Source organism: Pongo pygmaeus, chromosome 9, assembly GCF_028885625.2.
Source record: "Pongo pygmaeus isolate AG05252 chromosome 9, NHGRI_mPonPyg2-v2.0_pri, whole genome shotgun sequence".
Classification (NCBI taxonomy): domain Eukaryota; kingdom Metazoa; phylum Chordata; class Mammalia; order Primates; family Hominidae; genus Pongo; species Pongo pygmaeus.
Window position 1 is genome coordinate 9,454,926 of NC_072382.2, and position 26,796 is coordinate 9,481,721.

General features: G+C 50.4%; 1 protein-coding gene across 1 annotated transcript; it reads right to left on the minus strand.

The window, feature by feature from the left end:
* Nucleotides 1-282: 282 nt before the first annotated feature.
* On the minus strand, nucleotides 283-26,466 carry LOC129008483 (solute carrier family 22 member 20). Its single transcript, XM_054440787.2, has 10 exons — nucleotides 26,092-26,466; nucleotides 25,916-26,019; nucleotides 22,939-23,093; nucleotides 19,111-19,279; nucleotides 17,679-17,802; nucleotides 16,715-16,830; nucleotides 6,944-7,158; nucleotides 3,803-3,911; nucleotides 3,438-3,641; nucleotides 283-390 (listed from the first exon to the last, which is right to left on the minus strand). Exons 1-10 carry the CDS (start codon nucleotides 26,464-26,466, stop codon nucleotides 294-296), a joined length of 1,668 nt encoding a protein of 555 aa, XP_054296762.2. The 3' UTR covers nucleotides 283-293.
* Nucleotides 26,467-26,796: the final 330 nt, after the last annotated feature.

Here is a 26,796-nt window from a genome sequence, read left to right on the forward strand (position 1 = left end):
GACATTTTAAGGGGCAGATTGGGGATGGGAAAGGAAAACAGTCTCTCCTTTGGTCCCTGGGACTGGCTTCTCCTGGCTTTCTATGCATTTCTAATGCAGATTGGCTGTTTCTGATGGGGTTTCCCTCCAAGCAGCCCTGGCTTGTGGGTGGCTCTCTATAGGAGCCATGATGTTTTCAGTGACCTTTCCTCCAGTTCAGCACCAGTGTCCCCAAGGGCTCCTGGGAGAAGCCCTCAGGGGGCCGTCTGGACATCAGCTTAGGTGCTGCTAGCAAGCACCAGGCTCCAGGCAGCTTAGATGGTTTCTTTGAGGGGAGATGCTCTCAGCTGCTGAAGAGAAATTTCTTCACTCTTCTCTTCTACATGTTTCTTGGAAGAGCCTTCTTTGACCCTGTAGAAATGAAAAGGCAGAAGGCAGTGGTGAGGGGCAGGCGGTGTGCATGTCATGGGGAGGGTGGTGCCATATGCATGGGGTGTAGCTCCACCCTCCTGAAGCCAGAAGGGAAGTAGATGCTGCAGTGGCCCCTCCTCCAGATTCTCTCGGGCACCCCGGCAGCCACCCTCCTATTGCCCCTCTAGCTTCCTCGTTGCTCTATCCCTGGGGTCTTGCAGCTGGCAGAGGCTGGCCTGTCTGGAAACAGACTTGGAAGAGCTGCAGGGTCAAGTTCAACAAAGAGTCTTACAGATGAGGACCTAGAGGCTGGACATGTGCCCGAGGTCACTTGGCTGGAGAACAGGGGCCAGCAGACACCCCCAGGGACTGGGCACTATTAGCACCCTTCTTCTCCCACCCCAGGAGGCAGGGAGGGACAAAGATTGGGGCTCTGAGCCACTCCCGCCCTGCCCTGGTTGGCTCTTCAAGAAGTCAGGGGCGGTTGAGGGTAGTGGGGGGCTCGCCTGGACTTTGAGGCCCCCTCAGTCCCAAATAGCCCAAGGCTACCCCACTGGCTTTCTATCATTTGACCAGATCAATTTTGCCTTTTTTGAGGGGGGAGGTAGAAATGGGGGTCTTGCTATGTTGCCCAGGCTGGTCTTGAACTCCTGGGCTCAAGCGATCCTCCCGCCTCAACCTCTCAAAGTGCTGGGATTACAGATATGAGCCACCATTCCTGGCCTATCACCTTAAAAAAGAACCCTCTGGTCTTTGAAATGATTTATGTTCTAATTCCTTCCATTTATTTTCATTTTTGTATTGTGGACACTGATAACTGTTTTCCCACTGAATTATCTTAGTTTTTTTAATCCTCTTTTTTTTTTTTTTTTTTCGTCTGAGATGAAGTCTTGCTCTGTCGCCCAAGCTGGAGTGCAGTGGTGCGATCTTGGCTCACTGCAACCTCTGCCTCTTGGGTTTAAGTGGTTCTCCTGCCTCAGCCTCCTGAGTAGCTGGGACTAAAGGCATACCACCATGCCCGGCTAACTTTTGTATTTTTAGAAGAGACAGGGTTTCACTATGTTGGCCAGGTTGGTCTTGAACTCCTGACCTCATGATCCACCTGCCTCTGCCTCCCAAAGTGCTGGGATTACAGGCGTGAGCCACCGCGCCCAGCCTGTTATCCTCTTGTTTTAATAGTTTCATATCTTGCCCATTTCACCTGTCTACTTTTAGCTGGTTCCATTTTTGGATTTTTTTCAGCATTCATACTGTTTTATCAATGTTTCTATCCTTGCTTTTTAACTCTTCTATTTATAATATTTTAGTGGATTGGCTTAATCTTCCCACTCCCCCACCCCAACCCCGCTGAGACGGAGTCTTGCTCTGCCGCCCAGGCTGGAGTGCAGTGGTATGATCTCGGCTCACTGCAACCTCCACCTCCCAGGTTCAAACGATTCTCCTGCCTCAGCCTCCCAAGTAGCTGGGATTACAGGCACCCACCACCACACCTGGCTAATTTTTGTATTTTTAGTGGAGACAGGGTTTCACCATGTTGGCCAGGCTGGTCTCAAACTCCTGACCTTAAGTGATCCACCCACCTTAGTCTCCCGAAGTGCTCGGATTACAGGTGTGAGCCACTGCATCTGGCCCATGCATGCACTTTAACATTCCGCCTCTCATACCCTCATCCTCTCCAAGCCCCGCTCAGCACGCAGATGAAGCCTGTCCTCCCCCACTTGGCCTGCAGGGAATAAAGTGGACGGGGACAGGGGAGGATATGAGGCTCTCGTAGTTGTCCAGACAAGAGACAATGGTGGCTTGATGTAGGGCCATGGACACAGGGCTGGAGAGAGAATGACAGATTTAAGTCTATTCTGGAGGCAGAAATGATAGGACTTGGGCTGGGCGTGGTGGCTCACGCCTGTAATCCCAGCACTTTGGGAGGCCGAGGCGGGTGGATCACGAGGTCAGGAGTTCAAGACCAGCCTGGCCAAGATGGTGAAACCCCGTCTCTACTAAAAATACAAAAATTAGCTGGGCATGGTGGCACGCACCTGTAATCCCTGCTACTCGGGAGGCTGAGGTAGGAGAATCACTTGAACCCGGGAGGCGGAGGTTGCAGTGAGTCACGATCGCACCACCGCACTCCAGCCTGGGTGACAGAGTGAGACTCCGTCTCAAAAAAAAAAAAAAGAAGAAGAAAAGAAATGATAGGACTTGCCAAAGAATATATCCTTGATCTCTTGCAGTGCAGCCTTGGCCCATGGCTCAGGTTAGAGATGGGATGTTTATGGGAGTTATTTCAGGGTTGCAAACACAGCACCTATACAGGCCATTGGGTACAGATGGCTCCACCTTTGGGATCAAGCTCACCTTCAGCGAGGGTTACAGACGGGCCCTGCTACTGTCCCTGTCACCATTCCCGCAAACTAAGGGTCTTCCCTGAGCCCACTGTTGCTGGGAAATGCCGCAAGAAGCAGCCAGATCAAATCCCTTCTTGAGTTTGTTTTAGAAACATTGTCCAGGGCGTTGCTGTCACCTTAATGACTTTTCTAATGAGACCCACACTTGAAGCCAAGATGATCTTAAAAAAAAAAAAAAGGGGGGGGGGCCAAGAAGTGAAGAGAAACCTCTCCTAGTGCTAAATGCTAAGGAAAGCTTCACTCTCCTGAGGGACTGGTATTCGTTTTCCTTTCCAAGAGCAGCCATGAATGGGGTCTCCCTTTCTGTTGTGAGGAAGCCCAGAACCAAATTTGAAGCCTGCACAGCAACCACGGGGGCCTGTCTTTGCTTCAGTTTCCCCCGCTCTCCTCTCCCCACTTCTCTGCCAGGTCTCACTTCCAACCCATGTGTTTCCTGGTTCACAGTTTATTCTTTTTTACCTTCGTGATTGGGTCTGTTCTTGGGGAAAGCTAAGCCAGTGTAGATGGAGGTGGGGGAGGCATCTCACAGCTCTGGTGCGTCCAGCCAGGATGTTTCCAATGCGCAGGAGTGGGGAGGGCACCCCATTTGCCCCCCAGTTATTTCCTGTAACTTTCGGCCTCTTGGTGCTGGAGGCCCCTCACCTGCTCTCCATGGCCGCGATGGTCTCCACCAGGGGCGCGTTGCGGGTCTCGGTCAGGAAGCAGACGGCCAGCCCTGCAAGGATTGCGGTGGTCCCAAAGCTCACGGGTGGCAGGATGGTGCTGTATTCCCCAAGTGTGGTAACCAGGGGCGCCGCCAGGCCTCCGAGGCGGGCATGGACCGAGGCAAAGCCCATCCCCATCTGCCTGTGGGAGGTGTATGGATGGGTCAGTACAGTGACCTGCACCCCTAGGGGCCCAAGAGGGCCACGCCCTGAGTGTCAGAGGACAGGGCAGGAGGGACCAGGGGTCCTTCCTCGGTGAGCCCAGCAGGTCTCAACCTGCAGCGTCTACCCCCATGCACCCACCTGATCTCCGTGGGGTACAGCTCGCCGGTAAACAGGTACACACAGATGAAGGAGCTGGCCAGGCAGCCTTTGCCCAGCGCTGCCTGGGCTGTGCGCAGGATCTGCATGCCTAGACAGGGGAGTAGGGTGCAGCTGAGGAGGAGGGGAGGAGAGGGAGGCCCAGGGTGTAGTGGAGAGGGGTGGAGTCTCAGGAGGGGATAGGGCGAGGCAGGGGGAAGAGGCAGAGCCCACTCAGAACCCAGAGGAGAACCAGGATTTCCACCACCTCCCCTTCCCAACTGTTCCTAGGACCCAGGAGTCCCCTGACTGCCCTTCTCTGACTTCTCCCTCCTTGCTCCTTTATTTGCATCTGTCACCAAGTCCTGCTGGGTAGGCAGGTGCTTTAGAGTCAGGCCTGGGTTCAAATCGCAGCTCTCATCCCACTGGCTGACCTAGGTCAGTGTTTCTTACCCCCTCTGCACCTCCCTGTCCTCATCTGTAAAATGAGGAAAATAGCAGCACCTGCTTCATGGGGTTGGCGTAAGCTGGACATGATGCAAGCGGTGCAAAGTGCCCATTAAATGTTTGCCATTGCCTTCATTTTCTTTTCTTTTTTTTTTTTTTTGAGACAGAGTCTCTCTGTCACTGAGGCTGGAGTGCAGTGGCACAATCTTGGCTCACTGCAACCTCTGCCTCCTGGGTTCAAGCAATTCTCCTGCCTCAGCCTCCTGAGTAGCTGGGATTACAGGTGCACACCACCATGCTCAGCTAATTTTTGTATTTTTAGTAGAACCTGGCCATGTTGGCCAGGCTGGTCTTGAACTCCTGACCTCAGGTGATCCACCCGCCTTGGCTTCCCAAAGTACTGGGATTACAGGCATGAGCCACTACACCCGGCCCATTGCCCTCATTTTCAATATGCTTCTCCTGCTGTTGTTTATAAATAGCTAAACCCCTATTCAAACATCCAACATTAGGACAGTAGTCAAGGAAATGATGGTGCCTTCTCTGGCTGGGTGGTAGCCCTGGCTGCACACTGGAATCAGGTGGGGAGATTTTATAAAACACTCACACCTGGGTCTTACTCAATACCCACTCTAGCAAGACCTATTGGGGATAGGCTCAAATTTGGGTATTTTTTAAAGGTCCCCAAGAGATTCTATTGTGAAGCCAGAGTTAGAAACACCAATCTAGATGAAATATTATCTAGGCTGGGTGCAGTGGCTCTCGTCTATAACCCCAGCACTTTGGGAGACCAAGGCAGGCAGATCACTTGAGCCCAGGAGTTTGAGACCAGCCTAGGCAACATGGCAAAACCCTGTCTCTACACAAAAATACAAAAAATTAGCCAGGTGTGGTGGAATGCACCTGTAGTCCCAGCTACTCAGGAGGCTAAGGTGGGAGGATTGCTTGAGCCTGGGAGGTCGAGGCTGCAGTGAGCCATGATTGTGCCACTGTACTCCAGCCTGAGCCACAGAGTGAGACTCTGTCTTAGAAAAGAAAGAAAAAGAAAGGAAGGAAGAAAAGGAGGGAGGGAGGAAAGGAGGAAGGGAGGAAGGGAAGAAGGGAGGGAGGGAGGAGGGAAGGAGGGAGGGAGGAGGGAAGAAGGGAGGGAGGGAGGAAGGAAGGGAGGGAGGGAGTGAGGGAGGGAAGGAAGGAAGGAAGAAAGGGAGGGAGGGAGAGAGGAAAGGATCATATAGTAATAAAAAATCAGGTCAATGAGGCCAGGCACAGTGGCTCATGCCTGTAATCCCAGCACTTTAGGAGGCCGAGGTGGGCAGATCACTTGAGGTCACGAGTTTGAGACCACCCTGGCCAAAATGATGAAACCCCATCTCTACTAAAAATACAAAAATTAGCCAGGCATGGTGGCACACATCTCTAATCCCAGCTACTCTGCAGGCTAAGGCAGCGGAATCGCTTGATCTCAAAAAAAAAATAATAATCAGGTCCAGGAAACATTTGTGCTAACATGGAAAAGAATGTGTATGTTTCAACATAAAATGAAATAAGGGCATATTATTATATATATATGTACACATGCACATATATACATATATATGTATGTATCCTATTTACATTTTTGTATGTATAAACATATAAAATATCTCAACTATGCTAAATACAAATCTATAAATAGGAAAAAAGATTGGAATGAAATAGGCCAAGACACCAATAATAACATTTATCCATTTTACAGGTGAAGAACTAAGGCACAGAGAAGTTGGACAACTTGCCCACAGCCAAGGCTGCAGTCACAATGGGCACATGGTTTGGCCCATGCTCTCTGTCGCTGCTATTCAACCCTGGCATCTTGCCGGACTCACTGGACAGTTTGTAAAATATTGAGGGTTGAGTCCCACTCCTTGAGATTCCTAGGGCACTGGCATGGAGCACCTCGGCCCTGGGAGTTTTCAAAGCACTCCAGGTGAACGTCATTTTAGCCAGGTTTGCAAACCACTGTTCCAGGGCCAGTCCAGCTGAGGTTTGAATCCTAACTTCTCAACCCTTGGACATGCTGCCTGCTCAGACTTCGGGGAGCCGCACACACTGCTGGCCACAACAAGCCAGCCCCTGTGCTCTCCAGCTGCTTAGCTGCCCCTGTCTAACCTCCCTGGCCACAAAGTAGAAGCTCTGAGGGCCAAGGCTCAAGGCCTCCACCTGCCACTAATTGCCACTGGGCACTAAGTGCTTAATACAAACTCTAGTAATCAACAGTTGCTTTCTTTTTCTTTCTTTTTTTTTTGTGTGTGTGTGTCTCGCTCTGTCTCCCAGGCTGGAGTGCAGTGGCACGATCTTGGCTCACTGCAACCTCCACCTCCCAGGTTCAAGTGATTCTCCTGCCTCAGCCTCCCAAGTAGCTGGGATTACAGGTGCACACCACTACGCCCAGCTAATTTTTTTGTATTTTTAGTAGAGACGGGGTTTCACCATGTTGGCCAGGCTGGTCTCAAACTCCTAACCTCAGGTGATTCGCCTGCCTTGGCCTCCCAAAGTGCTGGGATTACAGGCGTGAGCCACCGTGCCCAGCCTAACAGTTGCTTTCTTTTCAGATCCAGAGACATACCCCTCAGCCTTGCTGCCATGTGAAATTTGTTGTCTACCAGACCCCAGAGGCTCCCAGTTCTTGGTGTGCAGCAAGGGCAGAAGTGGGTGACTCACCTTCTGGCACAAACATGTTGGCGATCACCATGAGCCCGGCCAGGATGAGGAAGGAGGCCACTGTGGCCCGGCGGCCCACGTAAATCATGGTGGCGGTGGCCACCAGCATGGCCGGGATGTCGACGATTCCAAACAGGGCCTGCACCAGGTATAGGCTGAGCCCAAACTTCTGCAGCTCCATGGCCAGGCCATAGTAAGCCACAGAGTTGGAGAACCTGGGAGAGGCAGTGGAATGGTCCTTGTTCACCCCGTAGTTCACTGTTCTGAGCCCAGGGGAGGGGACACAAAGATGCATGACACAGGATTCCTCTCCTCGGGGAGGTAAAATTCCCTGACTTTCCTTAAACACCCCTTCCCGGTCTCCTAAGTCTCTGTCTTTAGCATTAGAGCTCAGACCCCTCCCTCCACATCCCTTTCCACCACCCACTCCTGGATCCAGTGCATGGGTTCTGGAGTGTGTTTGCTTTTCTCTGCAGTACCCACCTCAGCGCCGAAATTAAGGCAGTACTAAAAAATAAAAAGAGAAGGAGATGGAGGAAGGTCAAAGGACACAGGAGCCAATGTGGAAGAGCTCCCAATGGCCAAAGCTGGAGCAATTTGGGAAATAAGGTAAAGAATGTAGTATCTACTAAATAAAGGAAAAACATTGTTGAATTATAACCCAAAGTATAAACTACATGGTTATACATGGGCCTATATAAATAAATGATTTCATAAATAAGTCTTTCTTGAAGAAGAACTCCAAACAATATGTGTAAATACTCCACTCCTAGGCTGGGCGCGGTGACTCATGCCTGTAATCCAAGCACTTTGGGAGGCCAAGGCGGGTGGATCATGAGGTCAGGAGTTCAAGACCAGCCTGACCAAGATGGTGAAACCTCGTCTCTACTAAAAATACAAAAATTAGCCAGGCACCTGTAATCTCAGCTACTCAGGAGGCTGAGGCAGAGAATTGCTTGAACCCGGGAGGTGGAGGTTGCAGTGAGCCGAGATCGCACCATTGCACTCCAGCCTGGGCAATAGAGGGAGAATCCATCTCAAACAAAACAAAACAAAACAAAACAAAACAAACAAACAAAAAAATCCATTCCTTCAGGAGATGAAACTGTTTCCTTCCCCTTGAGTGTGGACTGGACTCACTTTCAAATAATAGTGTATGGAAAGAGGCTGCTCACGGTGGCTCACACTTTCAATCCCAGCACTTTGGGAGGCTGAGGTGGGTGGATTGCTTCAGCCCAGGAGTTCAAGACTAGCCTTGGCAACATGGTGAAACCCCATTTCTACCAAAAGTACAAAAATTCGCCAGTCTCATAACCTGGTCTCAAAATAAATAAATAGATTAAAATTTAAAAGTAAAACAAGAATATGGAAAGAGAACATTATTAACTTTACAGTGGAGAAACCTGGTAGACACTACCTTAACCAAGGGATTAACTTCAAAATCACCAGTAATCAGTCATGTTGACATCACATATGCCCTCATATGATATGATATGATATGATGAGAAGGTCATATCACCTCCATGTTTCTCCTTTCCTAAATCCACAATCCCAGTTTAGTCATGAGAAAACCATCAGTCAATTCCAAATTGAGGCCAGGCGCAGTGGCTCACGCCTGTAATCCCAGAACTTTGGGAGGCCAGGCCGGTGGATCACCTGAGGTCAGGAGTTCAAAACCAGCCTGACCAACATGGTGAAACCCCATCTCTACTAAAAATGCAAAAATTAGCCAGGTGTGGTGGCATATGCCTGTAATCCCAGCTACTTGGGAGGCTGAGGCAGGAGAATCCCTTGAACCCGGGACGCAGAGGTTGCAGTGAGCCAAGATCATGCCATTGCACTCCAACGTGGGCAAAAAAGAAAAAAACATTCAAATTGAGGGACATTCTACAAAATACCTGACCAATACTTTTCAAAACTATCAAGGTCATGACAAATAAGGATAAGACTAAGAAACAGTCACAGATCAAAGGAGACCAAGAAGACATAATAACTAAATGTAATGGGATATACCAGCTGGTGAAATCCAAATAAATCTCTAGTTTAGTTAATAGTAAATTACCAATCTTAAATTATTACTTTTGACAAATGTACTAAGGTAATTTAAGATGATAATATGAGGGGAAACTGGGTGAAGTGGATACAGGAACTCTCTGTACTATCTTTGCAACTTTTCTATAATTATACATTTATAGAAGAATAAATATACATTTATTCCCAAATTTTATGAAGAAAGATAAGCTAACAGAATATATTTAAGAAAACCAATATCCAGAAAATAAATTTTATCCAGAAAAAAATATATACGTGTTTGTGTGTGTATATATATATATATATAAAATATATATATTTTTTTTTTGAGAAGGAGTCTCACTCTTTTTGCCCAGGCTGGAGTGCAGTGGCACAATCTCGGCTCGCTGCAACCTCTGCCTCCCAGGTTCAAGCAATTCTCCTGTCTCAGCTTTCCGAGCAGCTGGGATTACAGGCGCACACCACCACGCCCAGCTAATTTTGTATTTTTAGTAGAGATGGGGTTTCACTGCATTGACCAGGCTGGTCTCGAACTCCTGACCTCAAGTGATCTGCCCGCCTCGGCCTCCCAAAGTGCTGGGATTACAGAAATGAGCCACCACGCCTGGCCAAGAAAAAAAAAATTCTTATGTAAGGCAATAAGAAAAAAGATAACCCTGTAGAAACATTGGCAGAAGTCTTGGATAAGCATTTCATTAAAAAAAAGCTATCCAAAATACCAATAAGTTCATGCAAATACTTTTACATTCTTTAGACATCAGAGAATTGCAAACTGGAAATCACAGTACAATATCACTACACACTCACTATAATGGCTAAAATTAAATTACAGACAATACCAAGTGTTACTAGGGATGTGGAACAAGTTGAAATCATATGCTTCTGATGAGGGTGTGAATTGGTATAACCACTTTGGAAAACTGCTTGCTTCTATTACAGAGAACCACACCCATACTTTATGATCCAGCAATTCCAATCCTAAGTATGTATCTGACAGAAATGCAAGCGTGGGCCCTGCGCAGTGGCTCACATCTGTAATCCCAGCACTTTGGGAGGCTGAGGTGGGAGGATCGCTTGAGCTTAGGAATTTGAGACCAGCCTGGGCAACATAGTGAGATCCTGTCTCCATATTTAAGAAAGAAAGACAGACAGACAGAAAGAGAGAGAGAGAAAGAAAGAAAAGAAAGAAAGAAAAAGAAAGAAGGAAAGAAAAGAAAGAAAGAGAAAAAGAAAGAAAGAAAAAGAGAAAGAAAGAAAGGAGGGAGGGAGGAAGGAAGGAAGGAAGGAAGGACAGACAAGTGTGTTTTTTCACCAAGAGAAATGTACAAGAATATTTATAGCAGCACTATATGTAACAGCCCAACCTGGGAAAAGCCCAATGTTCTTCAGCAATAAAATAGGTAGGCCAGGCTCAGTGGCTCACGACTGTAATCCCAGCACTTTAGGAGGCCGAGATCTGCGGATCACAAAGTCAGGAGACTAAGACCATCCTGGCGAACACGGTGAAACCCCGTCTCTACTAAAAATACAAAAAATTAGCCGGGTGTGGTGGCACGTGCCTGTAATCCCAGCTACTCAGGAGGCTGAGGCAGAGAATCGCTTGAACTCAGGAGGCGGAGGAGGTTGCAGTGAGCTGAGATGGTGCCACTCCACTCCAGCCTGGGTGACAGGGCAAGACTCCATCTCAAAAAAAAAAAAAATTAGTAAAGTTTCTGTATCAGTTTCCAATTGCTGCTATAACAGATTACCACAAATTTAGTGCCATAAAACAACACAAATGTATTATCTTACACTTCTGGAAGTAAGAAGCCTAACGTGTGTTACTGAGCTAATGTCAGAGTGTGGGCAGGGCTGTGTTCCTTCTGAAGACTCCATGGGAGAATCTGTTTGCTTGCCTTTGCCAGCTTCTAGAGGCTGCCTGCATTCCTTGGCTTGTGGCTCCTTCCTCTGTCTTCAAAGCCAGCAGCATACAGCATCTCCAAAGGTCTCGCTTTCACTCTGACCTTCTTCTTCCACTTGTAGGGACCCTTGTGATTGTACGGGGCCCACGCAGATGATCCAGGGTAATCCTCCATCAAGATCCTAAGTTACATCTGCAAAGTCCCTTTTGCCATAGAAGGTAACACATTTATAGATGCCAGAGATTAGGATGGGGACGAATGTTACTTACTGATTTCTAGTAATATATATGTTATATATAGACATAGATATATTTTCTGGATATGGTTTTTTGTTGAATATTGGTTTCTGCAAGTATCTTATTCTACTGCATACCTTGCTTTTTAAAAATAATTTTTATTTTGTAATAAATATATATTTACAGAAAAGCTATAAAGATTCAGACATCTTTGGGGGTCATTATTCTGTCTACCACAAGTAGTATATTCATACCATGGATTGTTATACATGAAGAAAGAATGAACTAAATTACATATGACAACATGAGTACATCTCACAAACAGTATAAATTACAAAAACTATGTAGCTCAAGTTATATAAAGCTCAAAAACAGGCTAATGTAATCTGTGGCATTAGAAGTAAGGATAGTGATTCCCTTAGGGGAGGGTAATGACTGAAGCAGACATGGGGGGTGGGGTTTCTGGAGGCTGATCATATTCTGTGTCTTGACCAGTATGTCATCAAGCTGAGCCTTGTGCATTTTTGCATGCATGTTATACTGCAATAAAAATTATATGTGGGCTAGGTGCGCTGCCTCATGCCTGTAATCCCAGCATTTTGGGAGGCTGAGGTGGACAGATCCCTTCAGGTCAGGAATTCGAGACCAACCTGGCCCACATAGAGAAAACCCATCTCTACTAAAAATACAAAAATTAGCCAGGCATGGTGGCACACACCTGTAGTCCCAGCTACTCAGGAGGCTGAGGTAGGAGAATTGCTTGAACGCAGGAGACAGAGGTTGCAGTGAGCTGAGATGGCACTACTGCACTCCAGCCTGGGTGACAGAGCAAGACTCTGCCTTGAAAAAAAAAATTAAAAAAATAAAATAAAATAAACCTATATGTGGGAAGAAGAACTCCAAGATGGTCCATCAAATTCCTGGCCCAGGTATACACAAACCTTCTCCCAGTTATTCAAACACAAATCTAGGTGTTGTGAAAGGATTTTGCAGATGTAATTAAGGTCCCAAATCACTTGACTTTAAAACAGAGATTTTTCTGGGAGGGCCTGATCTAATAACATGAGATTTAAATCTGGGTCTAGAAGTCAAAGACTGGGAGTTGGAGATTCAAAGCATGGGAGACATTTGATATGAAGAAGATGTTACTTTGAGATGGAGGAGGCCACTTAGCCAGGAATGTAGATGGCTTCTATGAACAGCCTGTAAGGAAATGGAGACATAAATCCTACAGCTGCAAGCAGTTAAATCAAACCAACAATTGAAATGAACTTGGCTGTGAATTCTTCCCCAGAGCCTCCAGAAAGGAGGCTTCATTTCAGCCTCCTAAGAGCCTGAGCAGAGAACCCAGCGGGCACTTCTGGCCTGCAGAATTGTAAGCTCATAAATGGGTGTTATTTTAAGCCATTAAGTTATGGTGATTTGTTATAAGCAATATAAGACTAAAACATTACACAAAAAATAAAGTGGCCATTGAGAAATTTGAGGGACACTCGGTCAAAAAACCACCAGGTTTACATTCAGTTCTTTGGCTTGTTAACGTGTCTGCTCACCTAGGAGGAAAGAAGGGGGAAAGGCTCCTGAGAATGTGAGCTCTAGAAACAGAGTCTTCCCAGAGACTGGACCACGACCAGCCAGCATCGCCACTCAGGCGAGATTGGCAGTGGCAGGGAGAATGGACCAGACATTCTCTAAGATTCCTTTTCGTCTTATAATTCTATAGCTCACAATATTCTAAAATTCATTCATTCATTCATTCATTGGTTCATTCACTCATCAAATATTTATTGCAAAGCTATCACATGCCAGAAGCTGGTTACATGTAATGTTGTAAAAGTTTTTACAGATGTGATTAAGTTATTAAAAAAACAGAAGCAGAAGAGGTAGAGTATTAATCCTTTTTTTTTTTTTTCTCTTGACACACTCTGTCTCGCTCTGTTGCCCAGGCTGGAGTACAGTGGCAAGATCTTGGTTCACTGCAGCCTCCGTCTCCCAGGTTCAAGTGATTCTCCTGCCTCAGCCTCCTGAGTAGCTGGGACTACAGGTGCGCGCCACCACACCTGGCTAATTTTTATATTTTCAGTAGAGACAGAGTTTCACCATGTTGGACAGGCTGGTCTCGAACTCCTGACTCAGGTGATCCACCCACCTCGGCCTCCCAAAGTGCTGGGATTAGAGGCATGAGCCACCACACCCAGCCCCCATTAAATCCATTTCTATAAGAACATGTGTGTGTGTAAGTATGTGGGTGTCATGTATGTACTAAGATCTACAAGGATACAAATTCACGCCTGACAGAAATGGGAGATGGGGGATGTTCAGAGGTGGAAGGGAGAGTAGGTTGAGACGGACATGCACTTACGTATCTGATAAGAGAAAACAACTCATATTCAGGCACTGTTCTACCTGCTTTACAGACTAATTTTCACAACAGCCTTATGTGGTAGGTTCTATTATGATGCCCATGTTACAAATGGAGAAACTGAGGCACAGAGCGGTTAAGTAACTTGTCAAGGATCACAAAGCCAGTAAGTGGCAGAGCTGAGATTCAAACCAAAGGAGCACGTTCGAGTCCTGCTTCTTAACCAACACACTACACTGCCTGTTTCTGGATTGTTTGGGGGAAAAAATGTTTTTAACAATGTGTATGCATGCTTCTCAGAATTTAGAAAAAAACCACAAGGTGGCTCAAACCTGTTATTCCAGCACTTTGGGAGACCAAGGGGGAGGATCGCTTCAGTCCAGGAGTTCTAGACCAGCCTGGGCGACATTGCAAGACCCCACCCCATCTCTATTTTTAAAAATTAGCCTGGGCTTGGTGGCAGGCACCTGTAGTCCTAGCTACTACAGAGGCTGAGGTGGGAGGATCGTTTGAGCCTGAGGTCGAGGCTGCAGTGAGCTATGATTGTGCCACTGCACTACAGCCTGGGTGCCAGAGCAAGACCTTGTCTTAATCAAGTCAATCAACCAGTAAAGAAAAAAATCCCAGTTAATTGAAGGCATTTACAATAGGGTTTGTGGAAGTTTGTGAAAGTTCACCAGTTCCTAACACTTCCTCTTTCTCCTCCCCCATCCTTTTTCGAACCCCAGGACTCCCCATCCCCACCTCACCCCAGACACACTGGTGAGGAAGGGGTGGGGGGCACGCTCGCCGCCTCCCGCTCCCCAAAGCCAGGACTGTGCAATTGATCCAAGGCGCGAGCCCGGCGCGGCTCCCAGCCGGCAGCGAAGCGAAACATTTGGACATGGCCCCGATTTTCCGGGTGCGGTTGGTAAGTCCCGGTGTGCGCGAACCAAACCTGCGGTGCCCGGGGCAGCTTTGAGCGGGTCGGGTCGGCTCCATGGGAGAATGGCCCCACCTGCAGGCAGAGAGCTCCGGATGGCTGCCGAGTCACTTTCTCAACAAAAACGGGCTTTTGCTTACTCTTTCCAGAAGGATCCAAGAGAGGACTTTCAGCTCTGGAATTTTGAACTCAGGATCTGTTTCTCCCTCGCGGAAAGAGGAAGGTGGACCAAGGGCAAGCCCAGGCCGGCGGGGCTACCGCAGGAAGACGCCCATTCCTGGACTCGGGTTCGCAGGAGACCCCTCACTCTCCAGAGCCAGAACTGCGCTGCCTGCCACCCTGTTGGGGACAGAAGCCCTCACAGCCTCCCAGAGTCGGGGGCCGTCCCATCTTCCCAGTACACAGGGGTCACAGCCCCAAATCCAAACCGGAGGAAAGACTATATCCCAGAGCTTCCCAGGGGGCAACCTGTGGTTTAAGTGCTTTATGTGCCTTAACTGGTTTTTGTTTTTGTTTTTGAGATGGGATCTCGCTCTGTCACCTAGACTGGAGTGCAGTGGTGCAATCACAGAGCACTGCAGCCTCAAACTCCTGGGCTCAAGCAATTCTCCCACCTCAGCATCCCAAGTAGCTGGAACCACAGGTATGCCCCTCCACCCCTGGCTAGTGGGGGGTCTCCCTATGCTGACCAGGCTGGTCTGGAACTCCTGGGCTCAAACAATCCTCCCTCCCGCCTCTGCTTCCCATAGTGCTGGGATTACACACATGAGTCACCCGGGCTGGCCTCATGTCTTAACTCTAGATCCTCACAAGGACCTTACAGAAGTAGGAAAGAGGCCCCAGGAGGCTGGGCTCCCTGACTTGCTCAGGTCACATGGATAGTCTGGCCTCAGAGCCCACCTGATATCTACTAAAAGGGACTCCCCAGTCTGCTACAGAAAACAGATAGTTCCCCATCTCTACTAAAAATACAAAAATTAGCTGGGTTTGGTGGCATGTGCCTGTAGTCCTAGCTACTTGGGAGACTGAGGCAGGAGAATCGCCTGAGCCCGGGAGGCGGAGGTTGCAGTGAGCCGAGATAGCACCATTGCACTCCAGCCTGGAGACAGAGGGAGACTCCGTGGAAAGAAAGGAGAGGACAGGAGAGGAGAGGGGAGGGGAGGGGAGGGGAGGGGGGAAGGAAGGAGAGAAGGAGAGAAGGAAAGAAAGAGAAAGAGAGAGGAAGGAAGGAAGGAAGGAAGGAAGGAAGGAAGGAAGGAGATAGTAATTCATTGCCTGCGCTCCCTGCTTCATAAGTATCAATACCAATTATTTAAATGTGCAGGAAATCCAGTGGAATGAAATCAACACGGTTGTTTTTTATCAGCCCTTCCCCTTAGGATTTGTCAGCTTCCAGTTGGTGGTGCTACTGCACATGGGCTGCCTTTGTATTTTTGTCCATTTCACATCTTCAGGCCTGTGAACCTGTTAGGTATTCCCTCCTGCCCACCTTGCAAACTTGATTAACCATCTTTTTTTTTTTTTTTTTTTTTTTGAGATGGAGTCTCGATCTGTCGCCCAGGCTGGAGTGCAGTGGCATGATCTTGGCTCACTGCAAGCTCTGCCTCCCGGGTTCACGCCATTCTCCTGCCTCAGCCTCCGGAGTAACTGGGAGTACAGGCGCCCGCCACCACGCCCGGCTAATTTTTTGTATTTTTAGTAGAGATGGGGTTTCACCGTGTTAGCCAGGATGGTCTCGATCTCCTGACCTTGTGATCCGCCTGCCTCGGCCTCCCAAAGTGCTGGGATTACAGGCATGAGCCACCGCACCCAGCCAATTAACCATCTTTTAAAACCAGTCTAAATGCTGTCTCCTGCCTGAAGCCCTCAGCAGCCCCAACTAGCAGAAATGCTGTTAGGATACTTGTCTCACTGAATGGAAATTACGATTTTCCTGTCTGTCCCCTTCTGAATCCCGAAGTGTTTTTTCCAGAGTGTGACACTTCCCAGAATTCACTGGAGAGCCAGCCCAAAGGGCATATCAGGATGGGACAAATTACATTCTGGAAAAGCTGCCTTGGTGATTCCAATAGTCCTCCCACCCGGGTGAGACCCACTGCCCAGAAGTGGGGTTCCTGGGTTGGCACGATATCTCATCTGTCACCACATCTCAGCATCCAGCAGAGGCCGAGTGCTGGAAAAAGGGTGTGGGAAGAGATTGAGTTCACACGGCTCACCTGCTCATTGCATTAAGAGTATTTCAGAACAGAGTTTTTCAGTGGGGGCAGAGAGCATGCCCCTGCCTTGGGTGAAAGACTTGGGCATGAGCCTGTCACCTACCAAATCACCATGAGACAGCACGTGACCTTGCGGATGGCCGGGGTTCGGAAGAGGTCCAAGGTTGAGTTGGAGGTGCGGACACTTGCAAACTCGCTTTGGATGTAGGAGCTCACCACCTAGGTGAGAAGAGTCTGCTCAGGGGAAGCGAGGGAGCTCGGACCCCACATCCCTGCTGAGAACCCCTTCATCTGTGTGGAGGAGAGCTGGGGTTGAGGCCTTTGGTGAGGTGGCTGGCCCTTGTCTCCGCTCCATCCAAGGACTGATGGCACTTGAGGGGCTGTTTCCAGGGTGTTGAGAAGCTCCAACACGAACTCCAACACTACTGAGGTTCTGTGGTTCTAGAGGGCCTCCCATCCCATTCCTGGTATAGACTCGGAGATTGAGTCAGATAAGAGCAGGGGTTCCAAGTGGTTCTGCCACTTCCTACTGTGTGTTCTCAGGCAAGTTACCTGACCTGTCCCCACTTCAATTTCCTCTTTGTCAAAAATGAGACATGAAATGAGATTACATACATAAAGCTCTTAGCCTAGTGCCTGGCATGGGGCTTGAGAAATGATGCTTATTGATAATCAATGGTAACTATCTTATAATAAATGGTATTTATAATGGTGCTTTTGTTATTGATTCCCCAGTAATTTTACTGTGTGGTTGCTATTTTAATAATTTTAGTTTATTATTTTATTAAAATTTCAACTGGATGTCAAGGTTAATAGGGTTATTTCCTAATTACAAAGATGGATTGACTGATGAGCAAAGCAGTTAAATTATTTATCCTAAATCACACAACCATTCAATACCTAAACAACATCTTTCGCACATCAGAACTCTGCCTGTCCTGTTTATTCCCAATGTCTACACCTGGATGGCACGTGAGTCCTGGGAAGTTGCTAAATTCTAGTACAACTGGAGGTTGCCAGCAAGACTGAAGACTGTTCCCACCCTCCCTTCCTCCCAGCTCGCTTACCTCCTTGGTCAGCCTTTCCCCTTCCTCCTTCCTCCCGTTCATTGCAGCCACCTTCTGCAGATTCTGTACAGCTAACTGGGACTTGCCATGCAGGAGGAGCCAGCGGGATGACTCTGTAAGCCACCTGGGATCGAGAGAAGGAAGAAGCATCTGGGGCTGGGTAGAGCTCATTATATTCCCCAAACCCAATACCCCCTTGTCCACCTTTTTTCAGACCCAAAAAAGATGACCTGTCCTCCTGTCTGTAGCATCAAGAAGTCTGGGGGCCATGCCAGCTTCCCTTTTTTTGCAGTACATCATACAGAGACTCACTGAACAGTATTTAAAGACTACAGAGGACTTGGCCAGGCACGGTGGCTCACACCTGTAATCTCAGCACTTTGGGAGGCCCAGGAGGGTGGATCACCTGAGGTCAGGAGTTCGAGACCAGCCTGACCAACATAATGAAACCCCGTCTCTACTAAAAATACAAAACAACTAGCCGGGTGTGGTGGTGTGTGCCTGTAATCACAGCTATTCGGGAGGAGGCTGAGACAGGAGAATCGCTTGAACCTGGGAGGTAGAGGTTGCAGAGCCGAGATCGCGCCACTGCACTCCAGCCTGGGCAACAGAGGGAGACTCTGTCTCAAAAAAAAACAAAACAAAAAACAAACAAACAAAAAAACTACAGAGGACTTAGGATTTCAACAGACCCGTGGCTTTTTTTTTTTTTTTTTTTTTTAGACCGAGTCTCACTCTGTCGCCCAGGCTGGAGTACAGTGGCGCAATCTCGGCTCACTGCAACTTCCACCTCCCAGATTCAAGTGATTCGCCTGCCTCAGCCTCCCGAGTAGCTGGGATTACAAGCACCCACCACCATGCCTGGCTAATTTTATTTTATTTATTTAATTTTTTTTTTGTAGAGACGGGGTTTCACCATGTTGGCCAGGCTGGTCTCGAACTCCTGACCTCAAGTGATCTGCCCACCTCAGCCTCCCAAAGTGCTGGGATTACAGATGTGAGCCACCACACCTGTCCCAGACCTGGTTTTGAATCTGGTTCTGACCCCAGCTGTGTGGCCTTGTGTGAGTCATGGGCCCTCTCTGGGCTGTGCTTCATCACCCTCTTTTATATGCCCCAGTTATATTCTTATAACTTTATAAGCACTTAGAGTACTTATGAAGTGTTGAGGGATGCGAAGGAGTTGATGAAGGCAAAAGCTCTTGGGATGTTCCAGGGCCCCACACGAATGCAAGGGATTTTACCAGAGCGTCCCAGTAGCCATTCGTGAGGACCTGAGAGCTTGCAGCCTCCATGAACGCCTGCCATCCTTTGTGTCCCCTGTCAAGTCCAGCAAGCCCCGGTCACTGCACACCCCAACCTCTCACAGGGCCAGGTGAAGACTCGGCCACACAGGTGCACCCTCCCCCACCCCACTCTGTTCAGGACATACCAAGAATAAAGGAAAAAGATCAGGAAAGGAGCAGAGACGGCAAACTGCAGGCACCGCCAGGGGCGAATCAGGTAGGCTACCCCAGCCAGGATGAGCTGGCCCAGGGTGAAGGAATACCCCAGGAAGATACCCGCCACAGTCCGACCCCGGGTGGGCATCCACTCCACAACTGGGGAGAAAACAGTGACATGCAGTGGCATTCAGCTACGCATGTGGTTAATTCACCGCACCCCCCTTATGATTCTGACCGCTTAAACTCATTCCGGAGACCCGCTGAGACACAGGCAAAGGTGTCCCTACTGTACTCCAGATAAATTCTAAGTGGATCAAAGAACTCAATAAACAATAAAACCACAACAATGCCGGAAGAAATCATGGTAGATTATTTTACAATCTTAGAGTAGGGAAAGGCTTTTCCAAGAAAGTCACAAAATCCAGAGGCAATAAAAGGGGAGGTTGACCAACTTGGATTTGTCAAAATAAAAAATGTCTGCATTGGAATAAAACAAAACAAAACACCATAAGTCAAGCCATAACGTCAACAAAAAATGTAAAAATATAGTTGTAACCCAACTAGCAGATAAAGGACTAATTTTGGGCTGGGCGTGGTGGCTCACTCCTGTAAGCCCAGCACGTTGGGAGGCTGAGGCAGGCGGATCACTTGAGGTCAGGTGTTTGAGACAAGCCTGGACAACATAGCAAAACTCCGTCTCTACTAAAAACACAAAAATTAGCCGGGCATTGTGGTGTGTGCCTGCAATCCCAGCTACTCGAGTGGCTGAGGTACGAGAATCGCTTGAACCTGGGAGGCGAAGGTTACAGTGAGCTGAAATTAATTGGACCACTACACTCCAGCCTGGGCGACAGAGCTAGACTCTGTCTCAAGAAATAAAAAAAGAAAGAAAGAAGAAAGAAAGATTAATTTCCCTAATACTGAAAGAGTTTTCACAAATCAATTAGAAAACAGCCAACAAGCTAAAAGGAAAATGGGCAGAGGTGCTCAACCCCATGCAAAGACAGAAAATACTAATTTTCATAAATAGCAAAACTTGTAACAACCTGAATGTCCATCTATAGGGTACTGGTTAAGTAATGATGACACACCCTTACGAGGCAGCTGTAACAAATTAATGAGGAAGCTTCTTCCCAATGGGCAAGAAGCCTGTGCGTCCAGTCCTTCAGCAAATCCTTCAGAATTAAGCCAGAATCGGCCGGGCGCGGTGGCTCAAGCCTGTAATCCCAGCACTTTGGGAGGCCAAGGCGGGCGGATCACAAGGTCAGGAGATCGAGACCATCCTGGCTAACACGGTGAAACCCCATCTCTACTAAAAATATGAAAAATTAGCCGGGTGTGGTGGCGGGCGCCTGTAGTCCCAGCTACTCGGGAGGCTGAGGCAGGAGAATGGCGTGAACCCGGGAGGCGGAGCTTGCAGTGAGCCGAGATCGTGCCACTGCACTCCAGCCTGGGCGACAGAGCAAGACTCTGTCTCAGAAAAAAAAAAAAAAAAAAAAAAAAAAAGAATTAAGCCAGAATCTGAGCTCTCCTCACTGCCTCTGCTGCTGCTACCGTGGCCCGGTTCAACCTGGTCTCTTGCTTGATGACAGCAGCAGCCCCTTAACCAGCCTCCCTGCTTCTGTCCTGGTGTCACATGGCAGCCAGATAGATCTTATCAGATCTCAAACCCTAAATCAGATCGGGTCTGTCCCTGGTCAAAATCCTCCGGTGGCTCTTGTCTCATTCAGAGACAAAGCTGAAGTCCTAGAACGCTGGCCACAAGGTCCTGCAGAACTGACCTCCCCTGACCTCACCTGTTGCCCACCTCCCAACTCTGCTTCAGCCACAGGGCCCTCCTTGCTCTTCGCCCTGGGCACACTTTCCCCTGCAGGGCCTCTGCCTGGCAGTTCCCTCTGCCTGGAATGTTCTGCCCCAGAAACCTGCAGGGCTCATTCCCTCAACTCCTTCCAGTTTTGCTCAAAATGACCCCTTTTCAGTGAGTCTTTCCCAAACCACGCTAATTAAAACTGCAGACCCCTCCCCTCCAACCTGGCCATTCTTTGTGGGATTTTTTGTTTGTTTGTTTTGTTGAGGCAGAGTCTCACTCCGTCACCCAGGCTGGAGTGCAGTGGTGTGATCTCGGCTCACAGCAACCTCCACCTCCCGGGTCAAGCAATTCTCTTGCCTCAGCCTCCCGAGTAGCTAGGATTACAGGCGCCCGCCACCACACCTGGGCTAATTGTTTGTATTTGTAGTAGAGACAGGGTTTCACCATGTTGGCCAGGCTGGTCTCAAACTCCTGACCTCAGGCAATCTGCCCACCTTGGTCTCCCAAAGTGCTGGGATTACAGGCATGAGCCACTGTGCCTGGCCAACCCGGCCATTCTTATCCCCTTTCCAGGCTTCGGTTTTCCTCTGTAGCACTTACTGTCTTCGAACATACTATACAATTCGTTATGCGTGCTGGTGATATCTCCCCTCGCTAGAACATGGACTCCAAGGAGCAGGGCTTTGCTGTATTCACCGCAACTTCTAGAGCCTCTCCTGGCACTAGGAGGCCCTCTATCAGGCAGTGGACCAGTGACAGCTTGGTTAAGTGAAAGAATCAAGATACAGAACAGTGTGCACAGGAACAAACATGAGGGGAGGCATATACATATGGGGGGTCACTACACTTCTGCGGTGTGACCCGAGGCAGGGCATGGCCTGTGGTGGGAGCTCCAGGGCACTCGATGGAATCTCTACAAAGTCGTCTTTACAGGCTGAGATGTCCCAAGACAGTACCCGGCCTCTCCAGCCTCAGGAGGTGTTAAGAGGCTGGGCAGTCTCTGATGCGTGTGTGTGTGTGTCTGTGTGTCTATGTGTGTCTGTATGTGTCTGTGTAGGTGTTAGAGCCCATTCCAGCACGAAGTGGACCTCAGACACCTGTTTCAAGCCACGGCTGGATGCCCACCCTGCAAAGTAAGCTGGGTAGGCTGGGATTGGCTGAGATCCCGCTGTGTGCTGGGAGAGGGAGGGGAGGTCAGGTGTGTCGGCCTGGTGCGTCCTGGTTCTCTGGTCCCAAGATTTCTCCCTGACCCCTGATATAAAAGATCCATCCTGTCTTTGCACATCTGATGGTGGCAGCAGTTTCCGTGCCCAGTGGTGTCCCCAGGAGCAAGCTAAGTAGTTAAAATGAAGCCTAGGTAGGTGGCAGGCCTGTGTCCTGGGTGGGCTTCCTTCTGCCCTGCAATGCTTTCTCCTAGGACCACCCAGGGGCTGCCCAGAACCAGCCTAGAGTGAGGACTGAGCCTGCCACTTATCACTTGGGGGCACAACACTCCAAGCTGGCATCCAGGAGCCAGGTCTCCACCATGAATCTGAGGAATCACCAGCCTTTTTAGAGCCACACAATTTCAGGGCTGGCTGCAGCCCTGGGGACCATCATGGCTCACTCCTCTCCTGTGTCCCAGTGGCCTCTGTGTCCCCACACTAAGCCTGGAGACAATAGGTGCTTAGTAAGTGGTTATTGTTGGCTAATTCACAAATAAAATAAACCTAACCCTCTCAATTTACAGATGAGTACACTAAAGCTCAGACCTGGGAAAGGCCATCCAGGGACTCCCCACCCACAGCCAGCGGGGCCACCGCTACCCGGGAGCCGAGGTCCCCCAAGTCCAGAACTCTGGCGGGAGGCTTTGGGTTCAGGTTGCTGGATGAGAATACCAACAATACAACATGAGAAAAATGTCCAATGACCCTCGACGTTGCATCCCCCTGTCCCCCCGCCCCCGCCCCCGTCCCGCTCTTTCAGGAGCCCCCGCCCTTCCTGGCCTCTCCTCGGCTGGACTCACCCAGGGAGAGGGAGTTGAGGATGATGCCAGAGAAGGTCATGCCCATCAGGAACCGGAAGACGCAGTAGGCACTGAAGGAGCTGAAATACGCTGCGGCGGCCCCCGAAGCTGCCAGCTGCAGGTAGGACCAGACCAGGGGGCCCTTGCGGCCCAGCCTGAGTCCAGAGGACGGGCACAGGCATTAGGGTTTTCGGAGGCAGCAGCAGCATCCCCCAAGGAACAAATGGGCAGCCCACGCCTGTCCCTTCCACCCGAGCAGGGGGGTTATCAAGGCAGTCATGGGGAAGATGGGGTACCCCGCGAAAGCCACCCCTCCAAAACAGAAACTTGAAACTGCTGGGACCCAGGCTTCATGGCAGAGGTTGGTCACAGACAGAGGGACATAGTGTAGAAGGAAGCTGGCGAGGAGATTTAGTCCAGGCTCGAGGAAAGGCAGGGATTCTGCAAAGCCCCAGAGGGGCCTGTGGCAGCTGGGGAGAGGTCACCTGAGCACTGTTCTGGCTGGAGGGAGGCCTTGAACCAGAACTCACAGCGGGTGAGCCCTTGGCCAGTCCCTGGTGTGGGAGCAGGAGCCCGGGTGGAGTCATTACGTGGACTAGAGGGTTGCCATGCCACAGAGGGGCCCAAGGACAGGATGGCAGGGTGATCTGCCCTGTTTGCAAACGAGGGTCCAGGGCCAGAGCGCACAGCCCCAACTTGGCCAGGAGGGAAGCAGGCCAAGAAGGGAGGCAGCTTTTCTTCTCCACACACTCCATGACCCACTCGCTCGCTCGCCCACTCACTCACTCGCCCACCCGCCCGCCCACTCGCCCACCCGCCCACCCACCCACCCACCCACTCACTCACCCACCCGATCACTCTCCCGCCCACCCACTCACCCACTCTCCCGCCCACCCACCCACCCACACACCCACACACCCACCCAATCACTCTCCCGCCCACTCACCTACCCACCCACTCACTCACCCACCCACTCACTCACCCACCCACTCACCCACCCACCCACTCACTCATCCACTCACTCACTGACTCACCCACTCACCCACGCACTCACCCACGCACCCACCCACCCACCCACTCACTCACCCACCCACCCACTCACCCACTCACCCACCCACCCACTCACTCACCCACCCACTCACTCACTCATCCACTCACTCACTGACTCACTCGTTCACTCATCCACTCACTCACCCACCCACTCACTCATCCACTCACTCACTGACTCACCCGCTCACTCGCTCGCCCACCCGCTCACTCGGTCACTCACCCGCTCACTCGCTCAGTCACTCGCTCACTCACTCACTCACTCATCCGCCCACTCGCTCACTCACTCACCCGCCCGCCCACTCACTCGCTCACCCGCTCACTCGCTCGCCCACTCGCTCACTCGCTCAGTCACTCGCTCACTCGCTCACTCACTCATCCGCCCACTCGCTCACTCACTCACCCGCCCGCCCGCCCGCTCACTCGGTCGCTCACCCGCTCACCCGCTCAGTCACTCGCTCACCCGCTCACTCACTCGCTCACCCGCTCACTCACTCGCTCGCCCGCTCACTCACTCGCTCGCCCGCCCACTCACTCCCTTGCTCGCCCACTCCCTCGCTCGCTCACCCACTCCCTCGCTCGCCCACTCACTCGCTCGCTCGCCCACTCACTCGTTTCTTCATGCATCCTTTCATTCACTCATTCACTGTGACACAATGTTCATTGATCATTAATCACCTCTAAGTGACAGGCCTGAGTTGAGGGCTGGTGACAAACAAGACACTCTGGATAAGACACAAGCTCACATGTAGAAGACCAGGATGTATCATGACCCTGTGTGATGAAGGCCTGAGGCGTGTGGCACAGGGAGCCATCTACACTCCAGAGTGTGGGGTGGAGTCCGGGAGGGCCCCCCAAACCTGAACTGAGAGAAGGGCAGAGGAGAAGGGAGAGGGGAGAGGGAGCGAAGAGGAGGAAGGGGAAAGAGGTGCAGAGAGAGAGACGTGGGAGCCAACTTCAGAGCTGGCTGCACATCGCTGTCTGTCAATAGGGGTCAGTTAGGTGCAGTGCTCACACCTGTAATCCCAGCACTTTAGGAGGTAGAGGGAGAGGATTGCTTGAGCCCAGGAGTTCGAGACCAGCCTGGGCAACATAGTGAAACCCCCATCTCTACTAAAAAAAAAAAAAATTTTTTTTTTAATTAGCTGGGTGTGGTGGTGCATGCCTGTAGTCCCAGCTACTGGGGAGGCTGAAGCAGGAGAATCATTTGAGCCCAAAAGGTCGAGGCTGCAGAGAGCTATGTTCGTACCACTGCACTACAGCCTGGGTGACAGAGCGAGACCTCACCTCTAAAAAATAACGGGGAACAAGTTAGGGTTCGTACTGGCTCATTCATACAGTGGGATGTAGTGTAAAGACTAGGAGGAATGGGACAGCTCTTTCTGAAGGAATAGGAGAGGCCTCCAAAGTGAAGAAAAAGCTGGGTGCAGGACCACGTGGGGTGTATGCCAGCATTTGCATAAAAAAAGGATGACCAGGCCTGTCAGCTCAGCTACTTGGGAGACAGAGGCAGGAGAATTGCTTGACCCTAGAAGTTTGAGACCAGCCTGGCCAACATAGTGAGATCTCATCTCAAAGAAAAAAATGGGGGCACATGAAGAAGAAAACAAATACAAAACAGGAAAAGAAAAATGGGGGAATGGAACATATACACCCACTTGGTTGACTGCATAGAATCATAAAATGTCTCTGGTAAAAGGCATAGAAAGCAGGCTACCTCTGGGGATTACTGCAAGGAGGGGCAGAGGCAGGAAAGGGGTGCTCCCCGGCAGGCTTTTCTGTGCCTTTGGGATTTGAAACCATGTGAATGTACTATATGCATTATCTGTTTAAAATGCACAAATCAACTGTAACAAAGAAAAATGAATGCAGAGGCCTAGGCTTTCTGGCCCACACTGGGTGGCTGGGGCCCTTATCCCCATGGGCTCACCTGTCTGCCAGGCTGCCAAACACGGCAGCCCCCACCAGCACCCCGGCCATGTAGACGGACTGCGCCAGGTCTCGGAGAGTGCGGGCCTCACACACCAGATCCCACTGCAGGGAAGACGTGGGCGCTTCAGACTGGGCCTCGGCAACAGCCCCCCCACGCACCCAGCCCCTTCTGACCTCCATCACGATGGTGGATGGGAAAACACTGCGGTTATAAACCCAGCCGTCCTTGCAGCCCTCCGTGTCCGCGCCCGGGACGGAGGAGTTGGGGCTCCCCAGGGCCCACTGAGGCTTGGTGAAGCGCCGGCAGGGCTCAGGGGCCCCAAGCTGGTCCAGAGGTATGGTGGCCCTCAGCCAGGCCCCCGAGTCGTTGGTGGAGGCCTCAGCGTGGTTGGCAGGGCCCCGGCAGTGGTGGGGGGGGACAGCAGCCGTGAAGTTCTGCAGGAAGTCGTGGCAGGCCAGCAGGCCGCAGGGCAGCAGCAGCAGGGCCATGTGGATGAGCTGGAAGCGGCCCATGCCGCCCAGAGCATCCAGCAGGTCTGTGAAGGCCATGGCCCTAGGCCTGACCTGAGGCCCAGCCTGCCCGGCTTTATGTAGAGAGACCGGGAGGGGCCCTGGGACGGGGAGGAACAGGCCGGGGGTGAGGACTGCAGACATCCTGTGCACCCTGTGTTGGAGGGCTCTGGTTACACCCCATAGGAGGGTTCAGGTGTCCCCACATCTGCAGGGCTCCCCTCCCCCATGCCCTTTCTCTAGCTCTCTCCATCTCTCACCCCGAGGACTGAGTCACAGCCTACCACCCATATCTGCAGGTCCAGCCGCCCTGCCCACTGCCCTCACCGGCAGGACCCCAGCAGTGAACAGAGCACCATCACCTTTCCC

What these genes read in the sequence shown, in the direction of transcription:
- LOC129008483 (XM_054440787.2), bottom strand. Translation starts at nt 26,466, where the DNA reads ATGGCCTTCACAGACCTGCTGGATGCTCTGGGCGGCATGGGCCGCTTC. An exon ending in CAACATGTTTGTGCCAGAAG is followed by an intron (nt 3,912 to 6,943) that starts GTGAGTCACCCA and finishes TCCCCTGTCTAG; the next exon opens with GCATGCAGATCCTGCGCACA. An exon ending in CTGTACCCCACGGAGATCAG is followed by an intron (nt 3,642 to 3,802) that starts GTGGGTGCATGG and finishes CACCTCCCACAG; the next exon opens with GCAGATGGGGATGGGCTTTG.